At 41.0% G+C, this 25,256-nt stretch overlaps 4 protein-coding genes across 7 annotated transcripts; 1 reads left to right on the top strand and 3 right to left on the bottom strand.

Moving 5' to 3' along the window:
• Positions 1-5,368: 5,368 nt before the first annotated feature.
• Positions 5,369-7,876, bottom strand: LOC121537440 (PRA1 family protein 2-like). Of its 2 annotated transcripts, none has more exons than XM_041845072.1 (3): positions 7,672-7,876; positions 6,738-6,958; positions 5,369-6,575 (listed from the first exon to the last, which is right to left on the bottom strand). In XM_041845072.1, the coding sequence occupies exons 1-3, from the start codon at positions 7,854-7,856 to the stop codon at positions 6,436-6,438; spliced, it is 546 nt and encodes a 181-aa protein (XP_041701006.1). In that variant the 5' UTR covers positions 7,857-7,876; the 3' UTR covers positions 5,369-6,435. The 2 variants fall into 2 exon arrangements, with proteins under 2 accessions (XP_041701006.1, XP_041701007.1); XM_041845073.1 differs by having other exon boundaries at positions 6,741-6,958.
• A 3,478-nt stretch (positions 7,877-11,354) lies between these two features.
• timm17b (translocase of inner mitochondrial membrane 17 homolog B (yeast)) lies at positions 11,355-14,541 on the bottom strand. Its single transcript, XM_041845864.2, has 6 exons — positions 14,351-14,541; positions 13,203-13,302; positions 13,050-13,113; positions 12,812-12,940; positions 12,510-12,620; positions 11,355-12,391 (listed from the first exon to the last, which is right to left on the bottom strand). Exons 1-6 carry the CDS (start codon positions 14,401-14,403, stop codon positions 12,318-12,320), a joined length of 531 nt encoding a protein of 176 aa, XP_041701798.1. The 5' UTR covers positions 14,404-14,541; the 3' UTR covers positions 11,355-12,317.
• A 123-nt stretch (positions 14,542-14,664) lies between these two features.
• On the top strand, positions 14,665-16,576 carry LOC121538090 (polyglutamine-binding protein 1). Of its 3 annotated transcripts, none has more exons than XM_041845863.2 (7): positions 14,665-14,760; positions 15,006-15,072; positions 15,168-15,276; positions 15,416-15,516; positions 15,638-15,790; positions 15,918-15,975; positions 16,115-16,576. In XM_041845863.2, the coding sequence occupies exons 2-7, from the start codon at positions 15,006-15,008 to the stop codon at positions 16,275-16,277; spliced, it is 651 nt and encodes a 216-aa protein (XP_041701797.1). In that variant the 5' UTR covers positions 14,665-14,760; the 3' UTR covers positions 16,278-16,576. The 3 variants fall into 3 exon arrangements, with proteins under 3 accessions (XP_041701797.1, XP_041701795.1, XP_041701796.1); XM_041845861.1 differs by having other exon boundaries at positions 14,667-14,760; positions 15,635-15,790; positions 16,115-16,572; XM_041845862.2 differs by having other exon boundaries at positions 14,699-15,072; positions 15,635-15,790; positions 16,115-16,573.
• A 177-nt stretch (positions 16,577-16,753) lies between these two features.
• LOC121538089 (G-patch domain and KOW motifs-containing protein-like) lies at positions 16,754-23,250 on the bottom strand. Its single transcript, XM_041845859.1, has 11 exons — positions 23,021-23,250; positions 21,230-21,423; positions 20,967-21,106; positions 20,126-20,232; positions 19,682-19,883; positions 19,269-19,401; positions 18,492-18,672; positions 17,776-17,887; positions 17,575-17,644; positions 17,354-17,439; positions 16,754-17,187 (listed from the first exon to the last, which is right to left on the bottom strand). The coding sequence occupies exons 1-11, from the start codon at positions 23,221-23,223 to the stop codon at positions 17,059-17,061; spliced, it is 1,557 nt and encodes a 518-aa protein (XP_041701793.1). The 5' UTR covers positions 23,224-23,250; the 3' UTR covers positions 16,754-17,058.
• Between the last annotated feature and the right edge of the window lie 2,006 nt (positions 23,251-25,256).

Below are 25,256 nucleotides of genomic sequence, written 5' to 3'. Positions count from 1 at the left end.
GGCCTACAGAGTACAGTATATGATATGCCTACAAGGTACGTAAGGTATGATAGGCCTACAGAGTACAGTATATGATATGCCTACAAGGTACGTAAGGTATGATAGGCCTACAGAGTACAGTATATGATATGCCTACAAGGTACGTAAGGTATGATAGGCCTACGTAGCACTGTAAGGTGCCATATTGAGCAGAACAGCCATAGGTGTTGGCTATTATTCCTTATTGTGTTTCGTGACAATGGTATGTAGGCCTAACGGCTTTAAATCGGATAATGACATTGACAAAGCAGAACAGAGTTGTTTTTGAGAGTGACTAGGACTAACAATCTATGTTGTAAAAGATCCTTGAGTTACAACTGCTGTTCAATATTATTTCAATACATCATATTACATACATTATACCCATTGATTCTTTAAGAATATTAAAAGTGTCACGACTTCCGCCGAGGCTGCCTCCCCTCCTTGTTCGGGCAGGCTTCGGCGCTCGTCGTCACCGGCTTACTAACCACTGACGCTCCTATATTCATCATTCCATTTGTCTTGTCTTGTCATTACACACACCTGGTTCTTATCCCCTCGGTAGTCCGTGTGAATGTTCCCTTTGCCCCCTTGTCCTTGTGGGTGATTGTTTAATTGTGAGAGTAGTGTACCGCAGTGGAGCTACTCTAACCATTTTGTTGCCAGGGTAGATATTTCCCCTGTGCCTATGTATTGTTGGATCTACCGTTACAGTGTATTGCCAGGGATGATAGTTTCTCCTGTTCCTGTTTCGTTTGTCGATATTCCAGCGCATTTATGTGGAAAGACGGAATAAACTCTGTATTCGGTGATTACCCTCCTGCGCCTGACTCCTTCCATCACACGCATCACAAAAAGCCTTATGAGCTTACCCTATTATAACTCAAAATTTGACATTGTATTACACCATTGTTTATGTTGCTTTTGCATTGTCATTTGTAAACAAAGTATTGCTTCAAGATATAGCTTTATTTCAATCTCATCCCACTGGGCACACCACATCATTTCAAGGTAGATAATTGGGTAATATTTGGTCGAGACATTGATCAATGAGATTACAACCTATATTCACCCACTCAAAAAGAGAGCCAAAAGTTAGTTGAATTTCCAACATGTTATCACTATGCTTTCAAACACCTAAAACACAATCAAATTCCAATGGAAAAACAATGTCAGAATTTTTGTTTAGTTGTCACCCAAATATCTCTCACTGCGCTTTCAACCATTACAAGTTCAAATGGGAATACAATGTCAGATATTTTGTTTATTTATACAACAGATTGTGTTATCACTGTGCGTCATCTAATAGTACAACCAAATGACCTGAATTGCAGTTGAGATTACATTAAAAGTACATGCTGCAAGTGATCAATGCCGTTCGAGATTCTGCACAGATTATTACAGCAATTGTGAAGATCTCCACAGAACTGCAATGACCTATGCATGCTATCTTGAACATGCACACTTTATATGATTACATATGTATAGTTACAGTAACCTCAAAATGTGGCCATGGGATGTGTTAATCATTTTACATTTACATTTACATTTTAGTCATTTAGCAGACGCTCTTATCCAGAGCGACTTACAGTTAGTGATTACATATATATATATATATATATTTTTTATACTGGCCCCCCGTGGGAATCGAACCCACAACCCTGGCGTTGCAAACGCCATGCTCTATCAACTGAGCTACATCCCTGCCGGCCATTCCCTCCCCTACCCTAGACGACGCTGGGCCAATTGTGCGCCGCCCATGAGTCTCCCGGTCGCGGCCGGCTGCGACAGAGCCTGGATTCGAACCAGGATCTCTAGTGGCACAGTTAGCACTGCGATGCAGTGCCTTAGACCACTGCGCCACTCAGGAGGTTGAATGTTACATTAGTTTTTAAGCTATCCTTAACTTTAGGCTATTTACTGTATTACAAAAGTAATGTTGAATTGTGTTTGGTTGACATTTAAATATCAATGTTTAAAGGAGATGTATCTACAGCTTGGATAGTTCCATTTAAGCCACTGGCTTAATCACATTCTTTAACTTTTATTTTTGGTTGAGTTGGAGAAGTGAATCCAATATATATCATTTCTTAGCTTGTCGACAAGTTAATAGGCTATTTATTGTATTTCAAAGTGATATTGTATTGTGTTTGGTTGTCAACGCAACCAAATATCAACATTTGAATTAGATGTATCTTCTTCTTGGATAGTTCCATCTGTGCCATTGACTTAGTCTGGCTTTAATTCCAGTTTGTCTACAAATGTATAATTGATGTTGGATTCACATCTCTGTCTCAACCAAAAATCTAAGTCAAAGAATAGGACTAAATCAAATCAAACTTTGAATGAACTTTAAATAAAGTTTGATTTAATTTAGTCCCATTCTTTAACTTTGATTGTTGGTTGAGATGGAGACGTGAAAGTAGCAGCAGGAGGCGGCCGGAAGCCTAGCGGTTAAGAGTGTTGGGCCAGGAACCGAAAGGTTGCTGGTTTGAATCCCCGACCCGACTAGGTGAAAAATCTGTCAATGTGCCCTTGAGCAATACACTTAACCCTAATTGCTCTGGATAACAGCATCTGAAATTAAATGTGAATTGAACATATAAAGTATTCCTTTGTAGAAAAACTGGAATTAAAGGCAGACTACTCTAAGTCAGAGGCACAGGTGGAACTATCCAAGAGGAAGAAACATCTCCTTCAAATGTTGATATTTGGTTGCGTTGACAACCAAACACAATTCAATATCATTACATTGGAAATCAACCAGAGCTTGAAATCCTAGGCCTATTGTATTGTCTATTTTTAGTTGAATTCTGGGTTGAATTCAAACAATTGCTGTTGATGGCTTTGCAAATGCTATATAGGCCTAAATAGCATAATTGATGATTGATAAAGTATGGTTACATTTCATTTGCTCTGTTAAACCCACCCTTTGGAATGACTTTGATAGCAACAGTGAATCTATTTAGTTTTGAAGTGGAGACCTCTCAACAATCATTCTCACAATAGCACATTGGTACTATATTCACCAATATCAACGCTAAGCAGGGCTGGGCTTGGTTAAACCCCTGGATGGGACAACAAAAGGTAGCTGTAGATAGATCAATTCTCCAGTAGGAGGTGCTGCCCAGCCTATATATTTTTTTCTGATAGTGGATAAAACGTTGAAGATTTGCCATTGTTTTAAAGGTACAAATTTAACATATGTTATGCTAGGTTTGTCTATGTTGAAATTTGGTTACCATGATGACATGATCCTGTGGCTTAAATTTCACCCTCAAAACAACAGTTTGATTGATTACTTTTTTCAAATCCAATGTATTTTCCATGTAGATTCCACGTCACAATACGTTGACAAATTATGTTGAAACAACGTTGATTCGTCCAGTTTGTGCCCAGTGGGTTAGTTTCCTTCAATTTGTAGCCTACGTTTTGCATCATTCCATTACATCGTTAGTTTACCTTTCTTTCCTCTGTCATGTCCGTGTTGTTGTTCCTGATGGTCGCTAGCAATAGTGGATAATGTTAGGCTAACACAGCATTGTGGATAATATTACACTAACACTACACAGCTGATTCAAATGATCAAAGCTTGATGATTAGTTAATTATTTGAGTGCTAGGGCAAAAACCAAAACGTTCACCCCTTGGGGTCCTGAGGACCGAGTTTGGGTAACCATGGGCTAACGTATTACAAGTTGTGCAATAGTTTGGGACATGTAGCCTATGTGAATAATTATAGAATGCAGACCATACATAGTGGTTAAAACCCTGAGCCTGGCACACGTTCACGACAACTGGACCGTTGTCATCATAGTTCCGTGATTAGTGAGGATTAGGGTACATTTATAGGACTATTGTTCAACCCCTATTGTACACTTTTCTCACCTTCCAATATTTCATGGATTGAACAATTTAATATGGGAACATTCAGGATGAATCAAACCACTGTATTTTTGATTTGCCTATATATTTAGTACGTAAAGGCTCTCCAACCCTGTTTATGTATGTTTCATAAATACTTTCCTAACCCTAAATAAATACCCGAAGTATTCTTTTAAATCTAATTGGTGCTGAAAATGAGACGAATATGCGTGTATTTAGATGGCTTTCTGTCGGTGATCACTATTTTGAACTTGTCTCTAGATACATTCTAGTGTCTGTCCAGAAAATTCGAATTAATGGTACACCATATTTAAACGGATTGCTTTAGATAAATGTACTGAAAACCCTATTGAATGAAAACTCCAGGAGGAAATCTGTTGGCCAGCAAGTGGGAGGGTTTTCAGCGGTAGAATTAAACTTATTCAGTGTGCTAGGGAGCCACATGTGCCTGCAAAGCCTGTTACACACCTGCATACCAACTACTGAGAAGTGCTTAAATCAAAACGCATAAAAACTGAACAGATTCCCTAAGTCTGAATTGGGCCCACAATGCATAATAGGCACAACCAAAATACATTTTGCATGGTCTATGTCTTACCTTTTCCTGCCATGTCGCAGTTCAAAACCACAATATGCCTTCAGGGAAAGAGCCACCATCAAATAGTTGTGCAAGTTGCAGTTTGACTGACAACCAATTTCAAAATTGGCTGTGCATGGCGTATTGACTATTAACAAAACAAACACTTATAGAGAGTTAGCAAGCCATTTCTTAATCGTGTCAGTGCGCCACACCGGTAACTGGGCCATCCTTGCCCATTAATTTCTACAGCAAATTACTCATGAAATCTGATCTTGTTATTTCTTTGATCCAATGCAGCAGCTTTTTGACCATGTATGCTCAGATAAAAATTCAACAAGAAAAATGATAAACTCGTCCCCACACACGCTACAGGTTGCTAGCTACCTGCTGTGGTCAGCCTTGAATCAGGATTAGAGTAATTGAGCCGTTTAAAAGGATGGCCGTCCTGAAACCTTTTAAGGGGAGGGCGGTGGGGACGTAGAGAAACTTCTGGTCAGTGGATATACATTTCAGCACCATGGACATCAACCGACCACTCAATAACAGGGAAGACGGACAAGTGGTGCAGGAAAGGGTGCAGTGCACACCTTGTGGGGCATACTTTTCTCGTAAATGGAGTCTGGTACACAATGTATCTTACATCCAAGTGCAGCAGCATTCTCTTTACATTAATTTCTATATAGTTGATCATTAATAACAGTAGCATGCTGCACAGAATATTTATGTTTCTATTTAGAAAAAGCCTTGTGTGCTTGAGCTTTTCCCAGCTGTGCTGACCTGTTGCATGTTTTCAGTTATTGTGTGACCAGGCAGGATGTATCTATTCTTCTAATTTGATCATCAAATCTAATAAATTATTATAGGCTGATTGAAAAATAAAATCATGACAAGATATTGCATATGTATTAAATGAAGTGCAAATACAATTTAACAGCATTGGAGAAAAAAAAAACCATAACCACAATATCCCTAGAATGCACTGCTGAAAAATATCAAAGAAATACAATATTCTCAATAGAATAACATTTTACACAATGACGGCATACTGACATGAATGTTCTTAGCAACACATAATGCTTGGACAGAGACACATACATAATCCCAGTAAAAATTATTGTAATCATAGCATCATAGAAGTAGAATGAATTGTTTTTCTATGAAAAGCATACAGTTGTTCCACAATTGTCCTTGATCTATCCCAACTCATTGAAACGTTCAACTGCATCAAATTGTTAAACCCAACAGCAGTAGAGGATGGACAATAACACAAAAAGTAGTGTGGTCAGGAGTTACAGAGTAGCGGCTCATCAAACACCTTCAGGTTTCCATGTAAAAAAACGTTTTTAACCACAACGCTACCGTTTAAATTGCATTTTATAAACCATCTAATTGTAGCACTCTCCACTCTCCATGTCTGTTAGGAGGACACATTTTCTTCTCAGTGCAGTTTTTCAGCTCACATAATGTCAGCTTTCAGTTTTCTGAGGATAGAATGCAAACTCTAATAAGGAGCTTGTCACATGTGCAAAATGACTTCGAATGTGGAGGAATTAACCACGACAGTTGTTGTGTGCATTACATAGGCCACATAGATTTTACAGAATTTGCAATCTGTTACACCACATTCGTGACACTGTGATATCATAACAACCATTTCACCACTGCTTTACTGTACTTCCCTCCTCTCTTCCTCTACTTTCCTCAGCCTCCCTCCCTCGCCACCTCCCTTTGTCTCCCACTCTTAGTCTGAGAGGCCTCATTCCATTTAGGTCTCTAGCCCCTACCCCTGTGAATACATATCAGGACAGGATATGTGAAGGAACTTAGCTTATTGGGGCATAATCACCATATTGCTAATATTTATCCAGTCCTTTCCGATCTGTGAATAGGGCTAGGGGCAAGAGATTGAGATAGAACCAGGCATGTCTCTCTACCCCTTCCTCTCCTCCCCCTCTAGGACCCAGCCTCCTGGTCCTGTCCGAGTGACTCCAGTAGGAGCCCCATGGGTGTTCTCTTCAGACCGATGCTCTCCAGCTTGTTCTCAAACTTGTTATTGAGGCTCCTCAGCCTAACAGAGGCGTGGATCAGTATCACTGTATGAGACATAGAGGTAGAGAGAAACGAGAGACCAGGGGCATAACAAAGGGAGAGAGAGAGAGAGAGAGTTATGTTACAATATTGCTATAAACCTTAGATTGATATATGTTTAAATTGTGGCAACAAGAGTGGGGCGAGGTGAAAGAGAGAATAAATACTACATAAGATGGGGAAGGCTATGCCGAAGAGGAAGACGGATACTCCTCCGAGCACTGTGAGGAAGAGGTAGCTGGCCCCCAGGATGGCACCCAGGGCTAGGGATGGGTGGTTCCGGCGCAACTGTCTGATGGGGGCCTGGTTCTCTGCTGCCCACACAAACCCCATAAATATCAACGTCACCACTGTGGCACCCAAGAAGAGGTGGAAGGTCCGGAAAAACCTGTCAGAGCAGGAGGGATAGAGAAAAGGCTGATGTTAGTGGACTTTCCTCTATATAGGTTAACTAAGTTGTGTGTCCCATTGTTAAGGCCATGAATCCAATAAAACGATTAATCAGCCCATTATCATAGCCAATGGCTTGTTACCTAGCTTATACATGATTATGTTGATTATGGACCATGACCCAGCACACCCATTTCCACAGAATTTGTGATGTCTCACATTACAATAGCAGCTACTATAAAGCTTGCCAGCTTGTAGTCCTAAAACCAGGAAATGAGTTACCTCTTGTTCGTTCAGTCATCCCTATGGGGAAAAGGAATGGGGAAAGAATAGGGCTTTGGGATAAATACAGAAAATAAGGACTGAAGTTAACACAGGCTTAGGAGATCTTATACGTTTTGTTCTATGAGATAATATCAATCAGTTAACATTACCTTTATGAATTATGAAGCCTTTGTACTTTTTTTTATTACATAAATGCTTCAAAATTCACAACAAGTGACGTTAGCTGAGGAAGATTATCTCATAGAACAAAACGTATAAGATCTCCTAAGCCTGTGTTGACAACAAAACCCTACAAAAACTCAATTAATTTCCCCATAGGCCTTGTCAAACGAACCATGGCGGAGTTAGTGCCTACAAAATGACGCCATTACAATTGATCTCCATAGCTGTGGTTTCATGCAGCAAACGACCACGTCAGAAACATACCCTACTATTCCCAGGACTGTCAAAAACGAGAGGAAATAGTTGGACTGGTAATACAGCAAGTTATTTATGATCCGATTGTTCCATCTCTCCAGATGACGAATATCTGGCACGGCGAACCGAGCCGAGCCCAAAACAAAATCATCCAAGGTTCGGATGGGCGGCCGCTGCAAGTCCATTTTTTCCATGTTCAATCTAATAACAGAAATCTCCCATAACTCAAAGCGGCCGTAGGGGGCGTGTTCGATTACGGACTTGTTCAAGAAAATCAACTGCTGCATACTTTTTTGTTGTTGTTGTTTTGGTTTCCAAATCCACATTTATTAACAACAAATCAATACAAAAAGTACATGGGGGAACACAGGTATATATAAATAATATACAAAGGACAATTGAGCTAGGAGGTACAATATCACATTACACAAGGACCTTAAGGGGCATACACACATTTATAATTCTAACAGCTTTTTTGTTGGTAGAGTATTTCATTGTCTTAAAATATAGTTCAATGTATTTTTGTAAGGTAAGAAAATATGGTGTTTTGTTTGTAAATTTACATTTGTGAATATGAAATTTGGCCAAAAGAATAATGAAATTAATGACATAAAATTGTTTCAACTTATTTCTATCGTAGGTAAATAATCCAAAAGTACATCTCAAAAGGTACAATTTGAATGTATGTTTTTCTTAAACTTCTTCATATAGTGGTTGGCAGGATAATATTTATAAATGATTTAAAAAGAAACTTCCTTAATTTTGTTAATAAGTAGGTATGTGTGTGGCAACATCCAAACTTTTTTCCAACAGATATTATCAACAAAACCATTCCAATAAGCATGACAAGGTATAGATACAACATTCTGCTGAAACAAGGCTGTATAGCTCTATTGTTGTTGAATGGACCAAAAGAAAACAAATATTTCCTAATGATGACTCAACGGGGTTAATCGTAGGTATGTTCTGAGGGTCAGGTCTTGACACGTTCCTGAATAATAAAGCAACACCTGAGGGAATGGCATCTAAAACAATTGCAAAATCTTTAGGTGTTACAGGGATCTTGTAAAGTGATAAGAATTCCTTATAATTAAGTAAAAGACCCTCTGCATTTACAAGTTGGCTCACCAATAGGATATTATTTCTAAACCAATATTCTAAAAACAAATAAGTATTTTTATATAATATGTCCCGATTATTCCATATATATTTATTTTTACCTTTATTTAACTAGGCAAGTCAGTTAAGAACAAATTATTTTTACAATGATGGCCTACACTGGCCAAACCCGGACAACGCTGGGCCAATTGTGCGCCGCCCTATGGGACTCCCAATCACGGCCGGTTGTGATACTGTAGTGATGCCTCAAGCACTAAGATGCAGTGCCTTAGACCGCTGCGCCACTCGGGAGCCAATATAATATATGTGTGGAGAAAAATGATGCTTCTAATTTAAAGACCATGACAAGAAAACCTGCCGATGAAAAGCAGAGTTTCACTGGAACTTTGTCAATATTATAATTGCAAACCAACATGAAGTTATGGCCACCATAAGTAGAGAAGACATGATGAGGAATAAAGTTCCACATAGAAGTGGGTCTTCTTAGGAATTGTTTTATCCAATTGATCTTAAAAGTATTATTTAAGGTAGTAAAGTCCAGAAAATTCAGCCCACCATACTCATACGTTTTCATTACAACAGTTTTCCTAATGCAATGGGTACGGTTTCTCCACAGAAAGTTGAAAAGCATCTGGTCTATCTCTTTGCTTATTTTACCATTGTGGTGTCGAGACAACGATGCTGAAATGCTGTGATGACAAGAAATCCGCTGACACTGTCCTTGATTATAATGGTTTATTACATCAAAGATTACAGTATCAATTTACAGATTCCTGCAGACATCTGGAGAACAACTGACCCAATCTCTAATATGTTATGCTCTCCGTCCTTTGTTCAAAAACATGGTATTTATATCCTATGTAACATAATATGGGTGGTTTTAATAGACCAATCCCTGGCCTTTACACATCCGAATATCCTCTATCTTAGGGGGCCCCTATAGTAATGTTTTCCAGATGTTTCCGCAAGCAGAGCCAAATTCCTCTAACACACCATTTGCAAAGTCAGCAAAATCATAAACTGTTTAGATACTACACTATCAAGATATAAAGATAGAGCGGCATATGTTAGCCTAGAGATACCCTCAGCCTTGGTTATTAATAAGAGGGTTACAATTTTGTAAGCCTCTAGATTTCTGATCCCTTAGTAATGGTTATGCCTAAATATGTAAATTCTTCTTTCACTGGAATACCATAATATGAGGGTGTCACACAATCTTTGACAGCCATGAGTTCACATTTATTAATGTTAAGACAAAGTCCAGACGCTTTGAAAAACGATTCTATCACATTGATCGATATGGGAATCTGACTAGCATCTTTCAGAAAAAGTGTTGGATCGTCAGCCAGCTGGCTTATAATAATGTATTTACCAGCTATGGGAATACCTTGTACAGGACTATTATTAAAATAATTTGTAAGAAGTTGGGTGATTAATAAAAACAGATACGGTGAGATAGAACAACCTTGCCTAATTCCTCACTTTAACTCAAATCTAAGTGAGGTGCCATGTTTCAGTTTGATCGAGCTGTTACAATTCGTATAGAGAGTCTTAATAGCCTTACAGAAAAAATCCCCAAAGCCAGTTCGTGGAAGACGAACTGATGCTCTACTGTGTCAAATGCTTTATAAAAATCAAAAAAATCATATGAAGCTATCCTCGGTTATTAGGTCTGAGTAGTCAAGTATGTCTAATACTAGTCTGATATTGTTTGAAATATGTCTGTTCCTCATAAAGCAGGACTGTGTTTCATCAATGATTGCATCCAGGACATCTTTAATTTTTTTGCAAGTAGTTTGGCTAATATCTTATAGTCATTATTAAGAAGACAAATTGGACGCCAGTTATCGATGAGCAGCACTTATTTTTTAGGCTTACGTATCAGTGATATATCAGTAAGATCAAACTTTCCCATAAAAAGTATTAAACCCAAATTCTGTATGGTTGGCCTACCTGGGGGCCATCTATCAGTTGAATTATCTATAGTATTGTTAAAGTCCCCTCCTGTCAATAATAACGAATTGGGAAATGTAGACAACCAATGAAGTAAATGTTTCTCTACAGATTCAAGCAACTCATAATTCTCATGTTTGGTGTTGTACCCGTAGAAGTTTACAGTAATGAGCGTAATGTCATTGTAACTGATCACAAGATAAATAAAGTGACCAAAGGGGTCACAGTCCGAGCGTACAATATTATCACCAAAGGCATTTTTCATTGTAATGATCCCAGCGGAGCCATGGGAAAGCCAAATATCGTTGCCCCACTGTGACTTCCAGAAGTTGGCATCAACAGAAACTGAGTGGGACTCTTGAAAAAAATAAAAATCTGTTCGAAGTTGTTTAGCAAATAAAAATAAGGCCTTGCGCTTCAACAGCTGCTTACTTGATCGTGTCAGAGGCTGATTAATGCCACGTTGACATGCTAGCCGGAATTAGAAAACTAGAAATGTCCGACTTGCTGATTTGGTGAAGGCGGCACGTGTATAACTACAACCAGTTAGCAAATCGGAATTCAGGAGCCATACAAGAATCAACCATTTAAATAATTTCCCCAGTCATTTACACTGTAAACATTTATTTTTCTGCATCATAAATACATTAAAACCAACAACGATAGTACAGCATTCTATACATTACATGTCAAGTTTTGAACAACAAAAAATATCTAATTGTGTCACAAAACCATCTCCATCTTATTTTTCTCAACACAATAACACAGAGAGATGGAGTAAGAAAGTGCTTTGGTTAATCAAAGTGGATAGACCTTACAGTGCTTAGATGGCGGGAATGTCTAATAATGCATGGCATAGTGGCAATGAAGGGAAAGACAAACAGCAGAACAAATTAGCTGTGACTGTATTTGGACCTGGAAATGGAAACAAAACATTGGTGCGTTTGTGATGTGACACAGACCCTTATAAGCCATACGATTATGAAAGCTGCCATGAGGAGGTCAGGAAATGGAATGATAGTGCAGTTCTCCTCCCTTAGTGCATTGCATTTTACAAGCAAGAGAAAATACATCCGCTCTGAATGGCATTGATTGTACCACACCTGACACACTTCTGGTAAGATTGTGGGAATTTCTAATCCTAAATCTTGGCATCTCATACTTGTATGCCTCTATTAATGCCTATACACTTTTAGCTACCCATTCTATTTCTGTAACTGTGGTAATAAAGCACCAACCTTCTTACAGTCAACATAAAATAATGGGTTTGGGCATAAATGTTTCTGATAAATGTGGGTAAAATTCAGGACCAGTCAGACGGAACACTGGTGTACCGGTATACAAACATATATTCATATATAACTTAAATCAACTGTAATCTAGCACTGAGGAATACCGCTAAAGTGCATCTACATTCTTATTGCCATTGAGAGGATGAGGGCTTAGGTTAGGTATTTCCATTCCCCTGAGGTTGCTGACACCAGTGTGGTCATGTGACAGAGCGCCTCTCTCCTCTCTAGTCAGAGACTGTCACAGTATGCAGGGCTGTAGCTATGCTCAGTAGCTCCAGTCCTGGTTGGGCTCTACTGGAACCCAGTCTGCTGTTGGCTGGCATCCTTAGGAGGAAGCTGGCTGGGGTCATCCACAAAGGGACTCGCTGAATAGGAGAAAGAGACATAAGAAACTGATTTGTCATGTCTACTAGTTACTGCTGTGTGGTGGTTTTCAGATGTTTTTCATTCTATAGCTCGAGGCTGTCTCCAAAAATTACTTACGGTTCTGAAACTGCTGTGCTGTGTATCTGGTGAGAAGGATCCCAAAGCCCTCGATCAGGGCCAGCAGGATGCCCCCCATCATGGCTGACCCCATCATAGCCAAGGGCCCACCTGAGAAGAGCACAAAGCCAACAGTCAAGCCCTTGAGGTAATCTGACTTTGTTGAGTCGGTGGGGCAAAATGGTCAGGCAGGGGGTGGGGATGTACTCAGATTAGAGGGTCTAGAAAAAATATGAAATATTCCAAATCTGCTACATCTAGATTTAAATTATTGCCAAATAAATGTTTGCCTCAACACTCACTGCGTGCAGCCAGAACTGCCCCAGTCATCGCCCCACTAGTTATAGAGTTCCAGGGGTCCTCTTTCCCTCGAATACGGACCAGACCACAGTCTATCGTTGAGAAGAGTCCACCCCACACAGCAAAGCTACCTGCAGGAACGTCACACACACTGTTAGTGAGAAATAAACAAATAGTGATGATGGGGTTTGTACTTTGTGCTGTACGAGAGAGAACTACTGTAGAGACAGTGACCCTTACCGCCGATCTGTGGAGCTCTTATTCTCACAGCATTGGCACTACCTTTTAGTCTGTGCTGAAAGCCCTGTGCAGAGATGGAAAAAATGGAATCACTGTTCTGATATTGATCTTAAAATATATTTGATAAGCTCAGAGAAAGTATTTCAAACTCACCACAGGAGCATTCCGAAAGCCCTTGATTGACTGGAATACCCCTCCGCCAATTGTCCCCATGGTGAACGCACCACCACAATCATCTACTATCCTCCAGGGACTGAGAAGTGTGGGTAAAAGACATGGGTAAATAAACCACAATACTGACAGATTCAAGAGAAATCCTATCTATGCATAAATGTGTAGGCCTATTACTGATTTATAAACTATATATACACACACTACCTAATATTTAAAGTAGCTAATATTATTATTAGGATACTAATTAAAAACCATTAACAAACCTTTTATAAAGACCATTTATAAAGGCTAGTTTAAAGAGAAACTGAATGCACCGATTCTGCCTGTTCTTCTGTTGCTTATTATGAAAAACGAGATTTCAGTCTTAGGGGTGTGGTTCGATGTGGCAGTTACTAATGTTTGTCCCCCATGAGATTCCATAGGAACAAAGCTAGTATCACTTCCTAACAATAGTCTGAACAAATCTAAGATAAAAGTAAATACAGATTTCTTGAGTTGAGTTTTTTTCCGATAAGGTTTTAGTCACGCAATTTTACATCTACCTAAGGTGTTTGGTGCAGTATTTCTCAAGTAAAAACATGCACAATGTGTTGTCTTATGTAAAGAAAGTCAGATCCACTGAGCTGCTGGGCAGGTCTGTGTGTTCTGCAATATGGATTGGATAGAGTGCAATCACTGCAGCTGTTTATCCCGTATTAGTGGGCATTGTAGAAATCAAAACCCAACCCTCAAGTAAATCCTGACGAACTCTTATACACAAAATTTGATAAAACTGACGTCTGAAAGATAGTGACTTTACTACCAAAATGTATCTACTTGCACTTTGTCAAATTTTGGCACTGGAATAAATGTTTGACTAATATCGATGTCACATATGCAGTTTTCAACGACAAGTTGGTTCTCGAGTTCAATTCTCATTTAAAGCAAGGAGGACAAGTGTAAGCACCATATTTGTTTTAAGGTTACTGCTAGCTAATTCAACCATAATTATTGTAATGACTCAGGCATGAAAGGCATAACCATATGGGGAAGCATACTCTTTAGCCAAGTATGTCGGCTAAAGAGAGATCGGACCAATATTGAAAACGGTTTACTTAATTCTCTGCCTAATCTGAAATGTACTTTACCAAGGTTCACGGGCATATTCCTCCATGTTTGTTGTTGCTGTGTGACGACACATTTCTGAGACGAAGAAATTGGGTCGGTTCACGCGCGTCAATTTCGCCAGTCTGAAGCGATGCTGCGTAGCTGGCTAGTTGTTTACAATTTTGCATTGTTTTTGGTAAACTGCCAGCCACAAAACTGGATAGAGCCATAGCTGCAAAAATCAGGAGACTGCGTTTCTATCTTTCCCGAATTCAAAATAGAAATGCAGATAGAGCACACATGCTAGCACGTGACCCTGGACCCCTCCCCCCACACAAATAATGACACAATCATAGTGCGCTTGTGCTGTTTCTATTATCACTGAGGGGGCTAGCTAGCTAGATTTCAATCCACATCTCAATTTAGTAGCTAAGGACAATTTTGTCTGCAGGTAACTATAAACCGGGCTTTGAGTTGTATTCACATTTGATTACATTAACGTTTCCCCTAAGGCTAATTTGGTTGGCTGGAAATGTTAGTTGGCTAGCTACAGTACTGACGCTTAGACGCGAGTGAGCGAACGTAGGTAGCTACACAGGCTACGCGTACTTTATTTTTTTTTATCTAGCCAACTAATGTGTTCAGGGCCATGCCTATGTGAGTGAGGCTAGCTATAATCATTCATTTTCTCTTAAGATGCCTCTTCCCCCGGCGTTACTGGCTCGCCTAGCCAAAAGAGGGATTCTTAAGCACTCCGATCAAGGTATAGCAACAAACTGTTCCAAACAATCTAATTTATACTCACTAAAAATGTTAGCTAGCTGTCTAACATCATTCACTAACACTACCTGTCTCTAGATGTGGATGAGATCATTGCTGAGGACTATGACGACAACTATGTAGATTATGAGACCACTGCCCGTGAGAATTTACCTCCCAACTGGTACAAAGTATTTGACCCTATTTGGTAAGAACTCGTTCAGATTCTCTACTAAACGTTTACATTGTACAACACCCATTGGGTATGGCTAGTGGACAGCAGCTATGATGGAGTGATTGTTTTTGCTCGTGGACTGACTAAGATTCCATGTATTTTGTGTCCTCAGTGGTCTGCCATACTACTGGAATGTGGAATCTGACCTGGTTGCCTGGCTGTCCCCAACCGACCCCAAATCTATGATAACCAAAGCTGCCAAGAAGTTGAGGGGTAAGAAGAGTCCTAGCGTGACCACCCAGTAGGAGACAGTTGCATGTATTCAGACTCAATATTTAGGATGGATTTGATTGACACTCGCTAACCCCAATATTCTGTGTTTGTCTTACAGCAGAGGTTGGAGAGGACAGAGAGAGACAAATTGAAAAGTCAGACATAGAGAGGGAGCGGGAACCAGAAATGGAAAGAGGAAGGAATGATGGGAGGGAGAGAGACAGACGGATGCAGAGGAGAGAAGACACTGCCCCCTACAGCAAGAACAAACGAGGTAAAGATTCATAACCTTCCTCAGGAGGGACGTTGCATTTCTTTCTCAAAACAAATATTGCAAGCATGAACAAATGTAATGAATTATGTACACTTGCTAACAGGTTTCTGTAAACTGTATTTTTCAGGGAGGAAGGATGAGGAGATGGACCCAATGGATCCCAGTGCTTATTCAGATGCTCCCAAGTAAGGCCACTGACCCAACCATAGTGGTCATTCATCACTACTTTTCCTTGCACCATAATCTTATAGCCATTGTCAGAAATCCCTGCCACTCTTTTCCCCCTGCCCTGTATATATCTAAGATGTATTTTCCTCCACACAGGGGCAATTGGTCCACTGGCTTGCCCAAGCGCAATGAGGCAAAGACGGGGGCAGACACCACGGCATCAGGGCCTTTGTTCCAGCAGCGGCCGTACCCCAGCCCTGGAGCTGTACTCAGGGCCAACGCTGCCAATAAAAAGCCCCCCAGTGATTATGACGACTGACCACAGGGCTTCAAACTCTGAGGGAAACACAGAACTGTGGGCTCATTGTCTGCTACGTTTGGATGAAGTCTCTGAAGTTACCATTCTATTTTCAATCCATACACAACATGGAATTTGAGACTCTTGATAAAGCTTATCCGGTGAGGCGAAAACAAGTTGTCATGTGCTTCTGTACATGTGTAAATAACTTGGTATTCTTTTTGTATTGCTCGAATGTTACCTGTAGGCTACCTTTGTTTTCAATGATCATCAGATGAGTTGCATTTGCTAAATAAATTACTCATTTTGTTAAAAAAATATTTGTTTTAAAGACTTGTTACTGGCTTTTTTCCTTTGGAGTGAGGCTGTTTGCAATGCTATTGCAGGAAACCTAGCAAAAAAAAAAGGCATAATTCTGAATATTGTAGTATGGCCAACATGATTATGTCAGTGTTATATTTCCACATTTGAGTCGGGACAAAGCACAATAAAATGGCTTTGCTTTTGACATGATTTTATTAAAAAGGTTACAATATGACAAGTTACTCACAGTACATACACAGAATCTTGCATTTTATGACTAAACTTAAATGTAGACGACATTACATATCCACTAAGAGGACGTTGGGGCATGTTGACAGTGTTGTAGTGGAGGGTAAACACCGTTTACACACTTATTTTGCTCGAGCGTTTACCCACTTAACGTGGGAAAATGCATTGAAAGTATAGGGAGCGTTACTTTCTTCACCCACCTTTTTTTTTACCACTACATCACTGGTTGAGCTGGTAAGACCAGTTGGGGTCAGTGATCTCCCCCTCCTACATAATGGCAGATGGAGTCATAGTCCAGGGTGAAGATTTTCTCCTCATATCTGTCCAGCTGCACCATGGCTCTGCTCCTGTCTCTGTCCCTCTGGAGGATACGGCCCACCTGAAACACCATGTAATTGACAACGGACCCTTTAAAAAAATGACTTAAACATTCCCAATTTTGTAGCCCTTCAACCCAATCAGTAATGAAAGCCATGTAACAGAAATCCGCATGGATATTTTACAGGCAAAATGATAACGATGAGCCAGCCAACCCATCCACTCACCTGCCCTCTGTGTTCACCGAGTACAACCATGATGTCCTCCGAGTCACTCTTTGGCACAATGGTCTCTAGCATTGTCTGTTTAACATCTACGTTATCATAAAGACAAGGGCATCATTGAGTTTAAAAAAAAAGATGAGTAGAGGAAACACCATTTAAAAGCATATGGGTTGGAGTGAGTAGAAGGTAATTCAGCAGTAAACAGAAGGCTCTCATGAACTCACCATCTAAGAATCTGCCTTCCTCAGTACGACACACACAGATGTTTGGCGTCAAGACATCCTCTATTCGCATCTACAAGAAACAAACATTGGATATTCATTAAACTGATTCTAATGATCAACAACAGAACTGTTGTGGGCTGTAAAGTTTCAATAGGCAATGAGTTGCAATGATTTGTGTACTAGTGCCCCTTGTGTTAGTACCTTTGAATTGTAGTATCTTCCCCCTTTGAAAGCTTTATCTACAAAGCGAACTTTCAGGTCTCTCTGGAGCCAGGGGGGGGAAGCAGGGGGTAGCTTTGCCAGGGGCTTCTCTCTGAGGAGAGAAGGAAAAGGTGATATGTGAAGATTGGTGATCAAGAAAAAAGTACATTACCAATTTGAAGCAATTTACCCACACCTTTTTATAATTTTTTAAAAGCTGCAATATAACTTTTTGGGCGACCTGACCAAATTCACATAGAAATGTGAGTTATCTGTCACTCATTGAAAGCAAGTCTAAGAAGCGGTAGATCTGTTCTATGTGCTCCATTTCTACGCTTCCCGGTCTTAAGTTTTGTTTTTGCATCATACTTTCGGTTTTGTACACCAGTTTCAAACAGCTGAAAGTACAATCGTTTTGGTTTAATGAAAATACATTTCAAAGCGGTTTAGATGGTACAATGATTATCTACACTATCCATTGCTTGTTTTGTAACAAACTGAAATTAGGCAAACTATTAGAATTTAGCAACCAGGAAATGGCTGAGCGATTTCTGCATATTGCACCTTTAACAAATGAAATGGTGTGAGTAAATATTTGCTTCAGATTTGTATTTCTATGAAGGAGTACTATATTCAAAAATAAACACAAACTAATCCAAGTCATATTCGTTATCCTCTTGTATTTATTATAAATATTACACTTCAGGATACTCTACCTGTCCTGACTTGAATCCCGGTGTTTCCTTTTTCTCTGGTCCTTCCCTCCATCTCTGTCCCTCTCAGAAGATCTACCTTTCTTCCGCTCCTCTTCTTCATTCCTCCTCTCTTTCTCCTTCTCTTCCCGTCTCTGCCGTTCCTTCTCTTTCTCCTTTTCTTTGTGGGCCCTGCTGAGGCGACCTGTTTTGTAGAAAGATAGTCACAGGGGACTCCATTAAACAGTTGCATCAGCATTATCAAGTAGTCTCATCTGCATTATCGATAATAGTGCTAATACACATTTACCTGTTCAGCAATAACATAAGCCACAAAAGAGCAGTAAAATTAGCCTGTGCATAAACACATGAGCACCAGTATTATTTGACTGGCATTGCTTATGTGTGAACCTCCCTCCACTTTCGGAACAGGTCTGTCTGATTACTGATAATAGGAGCAGTGACAGCATGGCTGTTTTCGGTTGAAATGGACATGGCCAGATTGCTCCTTTTCACACAGTGGCTCAAATGTAAATTAGCTAGAGAGAGTTCAGCTCATCACTCAACAACAGACCATTTCTTCCCCTTCTGGTCTGGAACCATCCATCTTATGTAGAGAGGGGGTATCTCACAATATTGCGAAGAAGACAATATTGGAAATAATGACGGAAATAACATTTCCATGACTCCCTGTGCACCCTGTCCGTTTGCTCAATTAGTCCAGTATTTTACTGTAAACAGGTTGAATGTAATTTCATAGAGCATTCACAAAACTAACATGATGTCAGGAGACAAACTTACTGAGGTCTTTGCAGTTTTTGTCATATTCTGTGCGGTCAACCAGTTTCAGTGCATATTGACTGATTGTCACAGTCTTGCTACCAATTGCGAGCTTGACCACTACTCGTGCATTGTCCGGATCAACCCCTTCGATCTGTAACACAAGAATGGTATTGTAATAGGTGGGGTGTAAGAAGAATGAGGGGGACTCAAAACAGTCAATCCCTGTGCAAAGGCACAAGTAAAGGCAGTAACATTTTAGCAAAGTGAAGCTAATTGTCTTGCTCTTTTTAAATAAGTCAAATTAGAACAACAACTATGACACAGAAGATTGCCTACTAGACCGTGATATGTCACAATGTCATCTTCTCAGGAGATTGCTAATGCTTTCTGTGGTTTCAGAGACTCCAGACACACAAAGCCAGATATCTCACCTTCCCGTAAAGGTCCTTGTGTGCTCCAGACTCAACCAGCACATGGCCTCCAGGCCCCAGGACCAGGGTCTCCTCCTTCTGCTCATCGCCTGGCTTGGGGGGCCTCCGGGGCCTGCTGGGCTCCAGGTCTCTTATGGAAGAGCGATCAGCTCCCAGACCAAGACCCTTAGGCCTCAGCTGGTGCTCTATAGGCTTCACATCTCTAGAGAGAGAAATAAAAAGAGAAAGAAATACTGATGCAATAAGCGTGGACACTATTGACATTATAAATAAAGCAGACAGAGCAACCTGGATCTAAAAGGCATTAACAACTATTTCTATTTTTTGCATTGTTAGAAAAGGACCCATAAGTAAGCATTTCACTGTTAGTCTACACCCGTTGTTTGTGAAGCATGTGACAAATACAATTTTATTTGAAGACTGACCATGAGAGAAAATACTCACTGTTTGAAGGTCCGTCCAATTCCCTCTCCTGCCTTCCAGCCCATCCCCTTCAGCATGGCTAACCCGTACGCCTCCACAGGAACACTGTCATAATCTGCCTCTGTTGACTGAACATACAGCAACTTATCAGACACACATCACAGTCTTGATGCAGTCCCAGAAAGGGAGAACATGTTAAATCACTCTTTACACACCCACTGGCACAGTCTAAGCTCCATTGTGGGCTCTGTCTGCTCTAGGTGAAGCTGGGATCACTCTAATGGGGGGAGAAGCATGAAAGTGACCCGGAGGTGGAATGAGCCAGCTCCTCAGCCCTTTCCTCATTTCTACAGTCAAGACAGATGTGCGATGACAGTGATGAGGGGTGATGAGGAAGAGATGCACAAAGGAAGATGACTGTTGGTCTCTAGGGAGAGGGAGGGCGAGCAAGTGTCATCTCATTCTTAAGACGCTGTCAGATCTGAAGTGTGTAAATATCCTGCGGTCAGCACTTTCACACAGTCTATGGCTTCAGTCCCAGTTAAACTGGTCAGTACACATCCATCTGTCATCGTACACACTGTTGATCTGACTTTCACACACTCTTGTTGATACATCTCTCTCTTATTCACTCACCTTTATCATAACTTTCCATCTCTGTTTATGTATCAACTTCTCTCTCATGAACTGAACCAATTTTCAATCGCCCTCTGTAAAAGTTGCCTTTCTTAATTTGATTTCACACATAACATTTGCTGTGAAAACACATTGAAGTTACTTTACAGCCCAATGAGAAAAGACGTAAGACCCAGACAACAAGAATCAGGCAGTCACAGACAAGGTTTCTCTGACCCATACTTACAGACTCTGGTCGCAGGTCCACTTTGATGTGGTCTCCATCCTCAAACCCCTGTGGAGCCTGGTTCTGCATTAGCAGGGGGATGGTGAGGTTGGGGTCTGCCTGATCCCCATTTTTCCACTGGTCAAGCTGCCTCTGGGATTCTGAAAGACAGATGTGATGTTGAAAGAGTGCTAACGGAGTATTCACTGTGGATTCACAACATTAGGATAATTTCTGTGAGGCTATTTTCACTGAAGTAGTAACTAAAGCTTACGAACACAAACCTTCAATAATTTCTTTGACAGCCTGTGATTCCACTGAGTCGTGCTCCTGAGATGGGGGTTGCGTTTTGGCTTTAGCCCCCCCTCCATCACCTTGCCCCTGGACCAGGCCAGCTCTGTTTTCCTGCCTGCTGCACCAGCGGTTCCTTTGGATGAGTGGAATGATCAGCTCCTTCGGCTTCTCCACAGGCTTGGTACTAAGACAGGCAAACAGAGGTAGAAAGCATTTACTAACTAGACAACAATTAGCTATACAAGGGCTATGTCCCAATTATCACTCCTTCCCCCCAGTGTGTGCCCTTGTTCACTTTCCTTCACTGATTTAATGACTAGTCTAAGAAATATAGTGGAAATTCCCACTAGCCCATGCCTCCACCAATCCAAATTTGTGGGAAGTAGGGAACGATTGTACACGCTTTAGGAGAAAGGAGATATTATTATTGGGATGCACTCCCAGTCTCTCGTGGACAGGCGTCACATCGAGAAGCTGGCCGGCGCTCACGCAATAAATCTGGGCTATGAGATTACTAGCTAGTATGCAAGGCTAACAGCCAGCAGACCACACCAGGTGGGGGGGCAGTAGAGTAAAGAGTGGGTATCAGGGGGCCTTCGTATTGGGAGGAATGACGGATGGTGAGATTATGCGAGGCAGAAAGAAGGGCGCTAGGTACAAACTGTACAAATCTACGTCCACACAATACAAACTGAGTACTTTGTCCTGCTTTGCTCTCCAGTGCAAAGCGCCGCTGAAAGGAGTGATAACTGGGGTGGCGTTGATTTTTGAGGTGGATCAAATGAAGTTGAGGATCCCTGGTGTCTGTGATGCACAGAATTTGGTGAGACGCAGACCTGGTAGCGAGCGCGAGACCGTGTCTGTCCTTCTGAGTTTTGATGCAGTGTTTACTGGATAAAGTCATACTAAGGTACTGTATATAAATGATCCTGTGAGAGATTTTGTTCCGAACCCACTACGGTGTTTCATGTGCCAAGTTTATGGCCATGTTGCAGCAATATGTAGGAGGGAGATTCCGAGGTGTGAGAAGTGTGCAGGAGGGCAGGGGACAAAGGAGTGTGTAATTTTGGTGGAAGAGTGGTGTGTTTCAATTGTGGGGGATCAGAAATATCCTGTGCGAGTGAGACAGGTTGAAGTTTCCAGGGTGAGAGCAGTGCAGAAAATGTCATATGCTGAGGCAGTGAGGAAAGTAGAGGATGGTGGGGAGAGGGAGCCTGAGGTGATCCCTGTGAGTAGTAAGCTTGTTGGTGTTTATTGTTATGGTCATTAATTGTACTGCAAAGACAGAAAATAAATCCCAGATGATGGTTTTATTGTAGAATAACTACAGGGGGGGTTTAGAGAAGTGGCTCCAGCCTCCCAGGCCGATGGCCTGGTGTAGGATCTGTTAGGGCCAAAGTAGTGGGAAGGGGTGGTGGGTTTGTTGGGGTTAGTGGTTTATATCTAGGGTTAGATGGTGGTGCAAGATTTTTTTTTAACCCCATTTCGCTTTTTTTGTGAACAGAATGTGCAATTCACTTTCCGAACTGTGAAAGGCAGTAATACGCAACAAGGCGTCTAGTCTGCTAGAAAACCGCATGTAGAAGAAGATCGCACCAGGTTCAAACAAATGTAACTAATACATAGCTAACTAGCTAATACACGAAGGGGAAGCAACATGTTTATTCAAAACAGACTAGTAAAGTTATTAACTAACTAGGCAACAATATGTACCTATTGCAACTGTATTTAGACACCAACGTTAGAAGAAAGCTAACTAGCGTTAGCTAACGTTATCTTACCTTAGCAATTCTTTCCCATCGACTCCGGTTAAATAATCTCGCTCATCTGCGTTTATAGCTTCATCCCGACTAGATTTAAATTTACTTAAAGTTTTGCTAAAACCAAAAGATATAGCCCCTGGTTTTCTCTCTCCTTGCTGTTGAACACTAGATGTTGAGGTATCAACATTACTGCTGTTTTCTTCATGTTGCGAGGACGCCATGTTTGCAATGTACGAGAGGAGGCAAGACCAGAGAGCTTTGGGCAATATAGTTTAATGTGCACCGACAGCAACTTGACGGATCTGTGAAGACACTACATTTCCCAAAATGCAATTGGCTAATGCCATTATTATAGGGAATATTATTATGGGGGGTTTATTGTACAGTCGTGGTCAAAAGTTTTGAGAATGACACAAATACTAATTTTCACAAAGTCTGCTGCCTCAGTTTTGATGATGGCAATTTGCATATACTCCAGAATGTCATGAAGTGTGATCAGATTAATTGCAATTAATTGCAAAGTCCCTCTTTTCCATGTAAATGAACTTAATCCGGAAAAAAACATTTCCACTGCATTTCAGCCCTGCCACAAAAGGACCAGCTGCCATCATGTCAGTGATTCTCTTGTTAACATAGGTGAGAGTGTTGACGAGGACGAGGCTGGAGATCACTCTGTCATGCTGATTGAGTTAGAATAACAGACTGGAAGCTTTAAAATGAGGGTGGTGCTTGAAATCATTGTTCTTCCTCTGTTAACCATGGTTACCTGCAAGGAAACACGTGCCATCATCATTGCTTTGCACAAAAAGGGCTTCACAGGCAAGGATATTGCTGCTAGTAAGATTGCACCTAAATTTAACATTTATCGGATCATCAAGATCGTCAAGGAGAGAGGTTTAATTGTTGTGAAGAAGGCATCAGGGTGCCCAAGAAAGTCCAGCAAGCGCCAGGACCGTCTCCTAAAGTTGATTCAGCTGCGGGATCGGGGCACCACCAGTGCAGAGCTTGCTCAGGAATGGCAGCAGGCAGGTGTGAGTGCATCTGCACGCACAGTGAGGTGAATACTTTTGGAGGATGGCCTGGTGTCAAGAAGGGCAGCAAAGAAGCCACTTCTTTCCACTAAAAACATCAGGGACAGACTGATATTCTGCAAAAGGTACAGGGATTGGACTGCTGAGGACTAGGGTAAACTCATTTTCTCTGATGAATCCCCTTTCCGATTGTTTGGGGCATCCGGAAAACACCTTGTCCGGAGAAGACAAGGTGAGCGCTACCATCAGTCCTGTGTCATGCCAACAGTAAAGCATCCTGAGACCATTCATGTGTGGGGTTGCTTCTCAGCCAAGGGAGTGGGCTCACTCACAATTTTGCCTAAGAACACAGCCATGAATAAAGAATGGTACCAACACATCCTCCGAGAGCAACTTCTCCCAACCATCCAAGAATAGTTTGGTGACGACCAATGCCTTTTCCAGCATGATGGAGCACCTTGCCATAAGGCAAAAGTGATAACTAAGTGGCTCGGGGAACAAAACATGACATTTTGGGTCCATGGCCAGGAAACTCCCGACCTTAATCCCATTGAGAACTTGTGGTCGATCCTCAAGAGGCGGGTGGACAAACAAAAACCCACAAATTCTGACAAACTCCCTGCCCTCAGTCAGGATGTAGCCCAGAAGTTAATTTACAGTATGCCAAGGCGGATTGCAGAGGTCTTGAAAAAGAAGGGTCAACACTGCCGATATTGACTCTTTGCATAAACTTAATGTAATTGTCAATAAAAGCCTTTGACACTTATGGAATGCTTGTAATTATACTTCAGTATACCATAGTAACATCTGACAAAAATATCTCATAACACTGAAGCAGCGAACTTTGTGAAGACCAATACTTGTGTCATTCTCAAAACTTTTGACCAAGACTGTACATGCAAACACTTTTTGTTGTTGTTGGCTGTAGTCTATTTTTCCTTTCATATATGTTGTATTTTATATTAGAAAGAACTTTGCCGATTGTATGTCTAACCTGAGTTAGTCCAAGGAAAGTCCTGTGTATGGTCCATTACTTCAACTATAGCGTACTGTGTACTGTGTACTCATGTCAAAATCTCATCAAAGTAGCCTAATGCTGAAAGACGAGCGCGTCAGACAAACGAAATAAAGTGTATAATACTGTACACCACTTTCTCTAGGGGCGGTTATTTCCCCCCATTTCCATTCCCTCCCATGCCCCCACATCCTTTGGCGCTCATTTG

The sequence above is a fragment of the Coregonus clupeaformis genome, chromosome 24, assembly GCF_020615455.1.
Source record: "Coregonus clupeaformis isolate EN_2021a chromosome 24, ASM2061545v1, whole genome shotgun sequence".
NCBI lineage: Eukaryota > Metazoa > Chordata > Actinopteri > Salmoniformes > Salmonidae > Coregonus > Coregonus clupeaformis.
This window is presented reverse-complemented; position numbering and strand designations above follow the sequence as displayed.

What these genes read in the sequence shown, in the direction of transcription:
- LOC121538089 (XM_041845859.1), bottom strand. Translation starts at nt 23,223, where the DNA reads ATGGCGTCCTCGCAACATGAAGAAAACAGCAGTAATGTTGATACCTCA. An exon ending in CGGGATTCAAGTCAGGACAG is followed by an intron (nt 17,888 to 18,491) that starts GTAGAGTATCCT and finishes TTCTCTCCTCAG; the next exon opens with AGAGAAGCCCCTGGCAAAGC. An exon ending in GGAAGGCAGATTCTTAGATG is followed by an intron (nt 17,440 to 17,574) that starts GTGAGTTCATGA and finishes ATGATAACGTAG; the next exon opens with ATGTTAAACAGACAATGCTA.
- LOC121537440 (XM_041845072.1), bottom strand. Translation starts at nt 7,856, where the DNA reads ATGGAAAAAATGGACTTGCAGCGGCCGCCCATCCGAACCTTGGATGAT. An exon ending in ACAGTCCTGGGAATAGTAGG is followed by an intron (nt 6,959 to 7,671) that starts GTATGTTTCTGA and finishes CTGCTCTGACAG; the next exon opens with GTTTTTCCGGACCTTCCACC. An exon ending in AGCCTTCCCCATCTTATGTA is followed by an intron (nt 6,576 to 6,737) that starts GTATTTATTCTC and finishes TGTCTCATACAG; the next exon opens with TGATACTGATCCACGCCTCT.
- LOC121538090 (XM_041845862.2), top strand. Translation starts at nt 15,006, where the DNA reads ATGCCTCTTCCCCCGGCGTTACTGGCTCGCCTAGCCAAAAGAGGGATT. An exon ending in TCTTAAGCACTCCGATCAAG is followed by an intron (nt 15,073 to 15,167) that starts GTATAGCAACAA and finishes ACCTGTCTCTAG; the next exon opens with ATGTGGATGAGATCATTGCT. An exon ending in GCTTATTCAGATGCTCCCAA is followed by an intron (nt 15,976 to 16,114) that starts GTAAGGCCACTG and finishes TCCTCCACACAG; the next exon opens with GGGCAATTGGTCCACTGGCT.
- timm17b (XM_041845864.2), bottom strand. Translation starts at nt 14,403, where the DNA reads ATGTGTCGTCACACAGCAACAACAAACATGGAGGAATATGCCCGTGAA. An exon ending in GAATATGCCCGTGAACCTTG is followed by an intron (nt 13,303 to 14,350) that starts GTAAAGTACATT and finishes CACACTTCTCAG; the next exon opens with TCCCTGGAGGATAGTAGATG. An exon ending in GGCAGTTCTGGCTGCACGCA is followed by an intron (nt 12,621 to 12,811) that starts GTGAGTGTTGAG and finishes TGCTCTTCTCAG; the next exon opens with GTGGGCCCTTGGCTATGATG.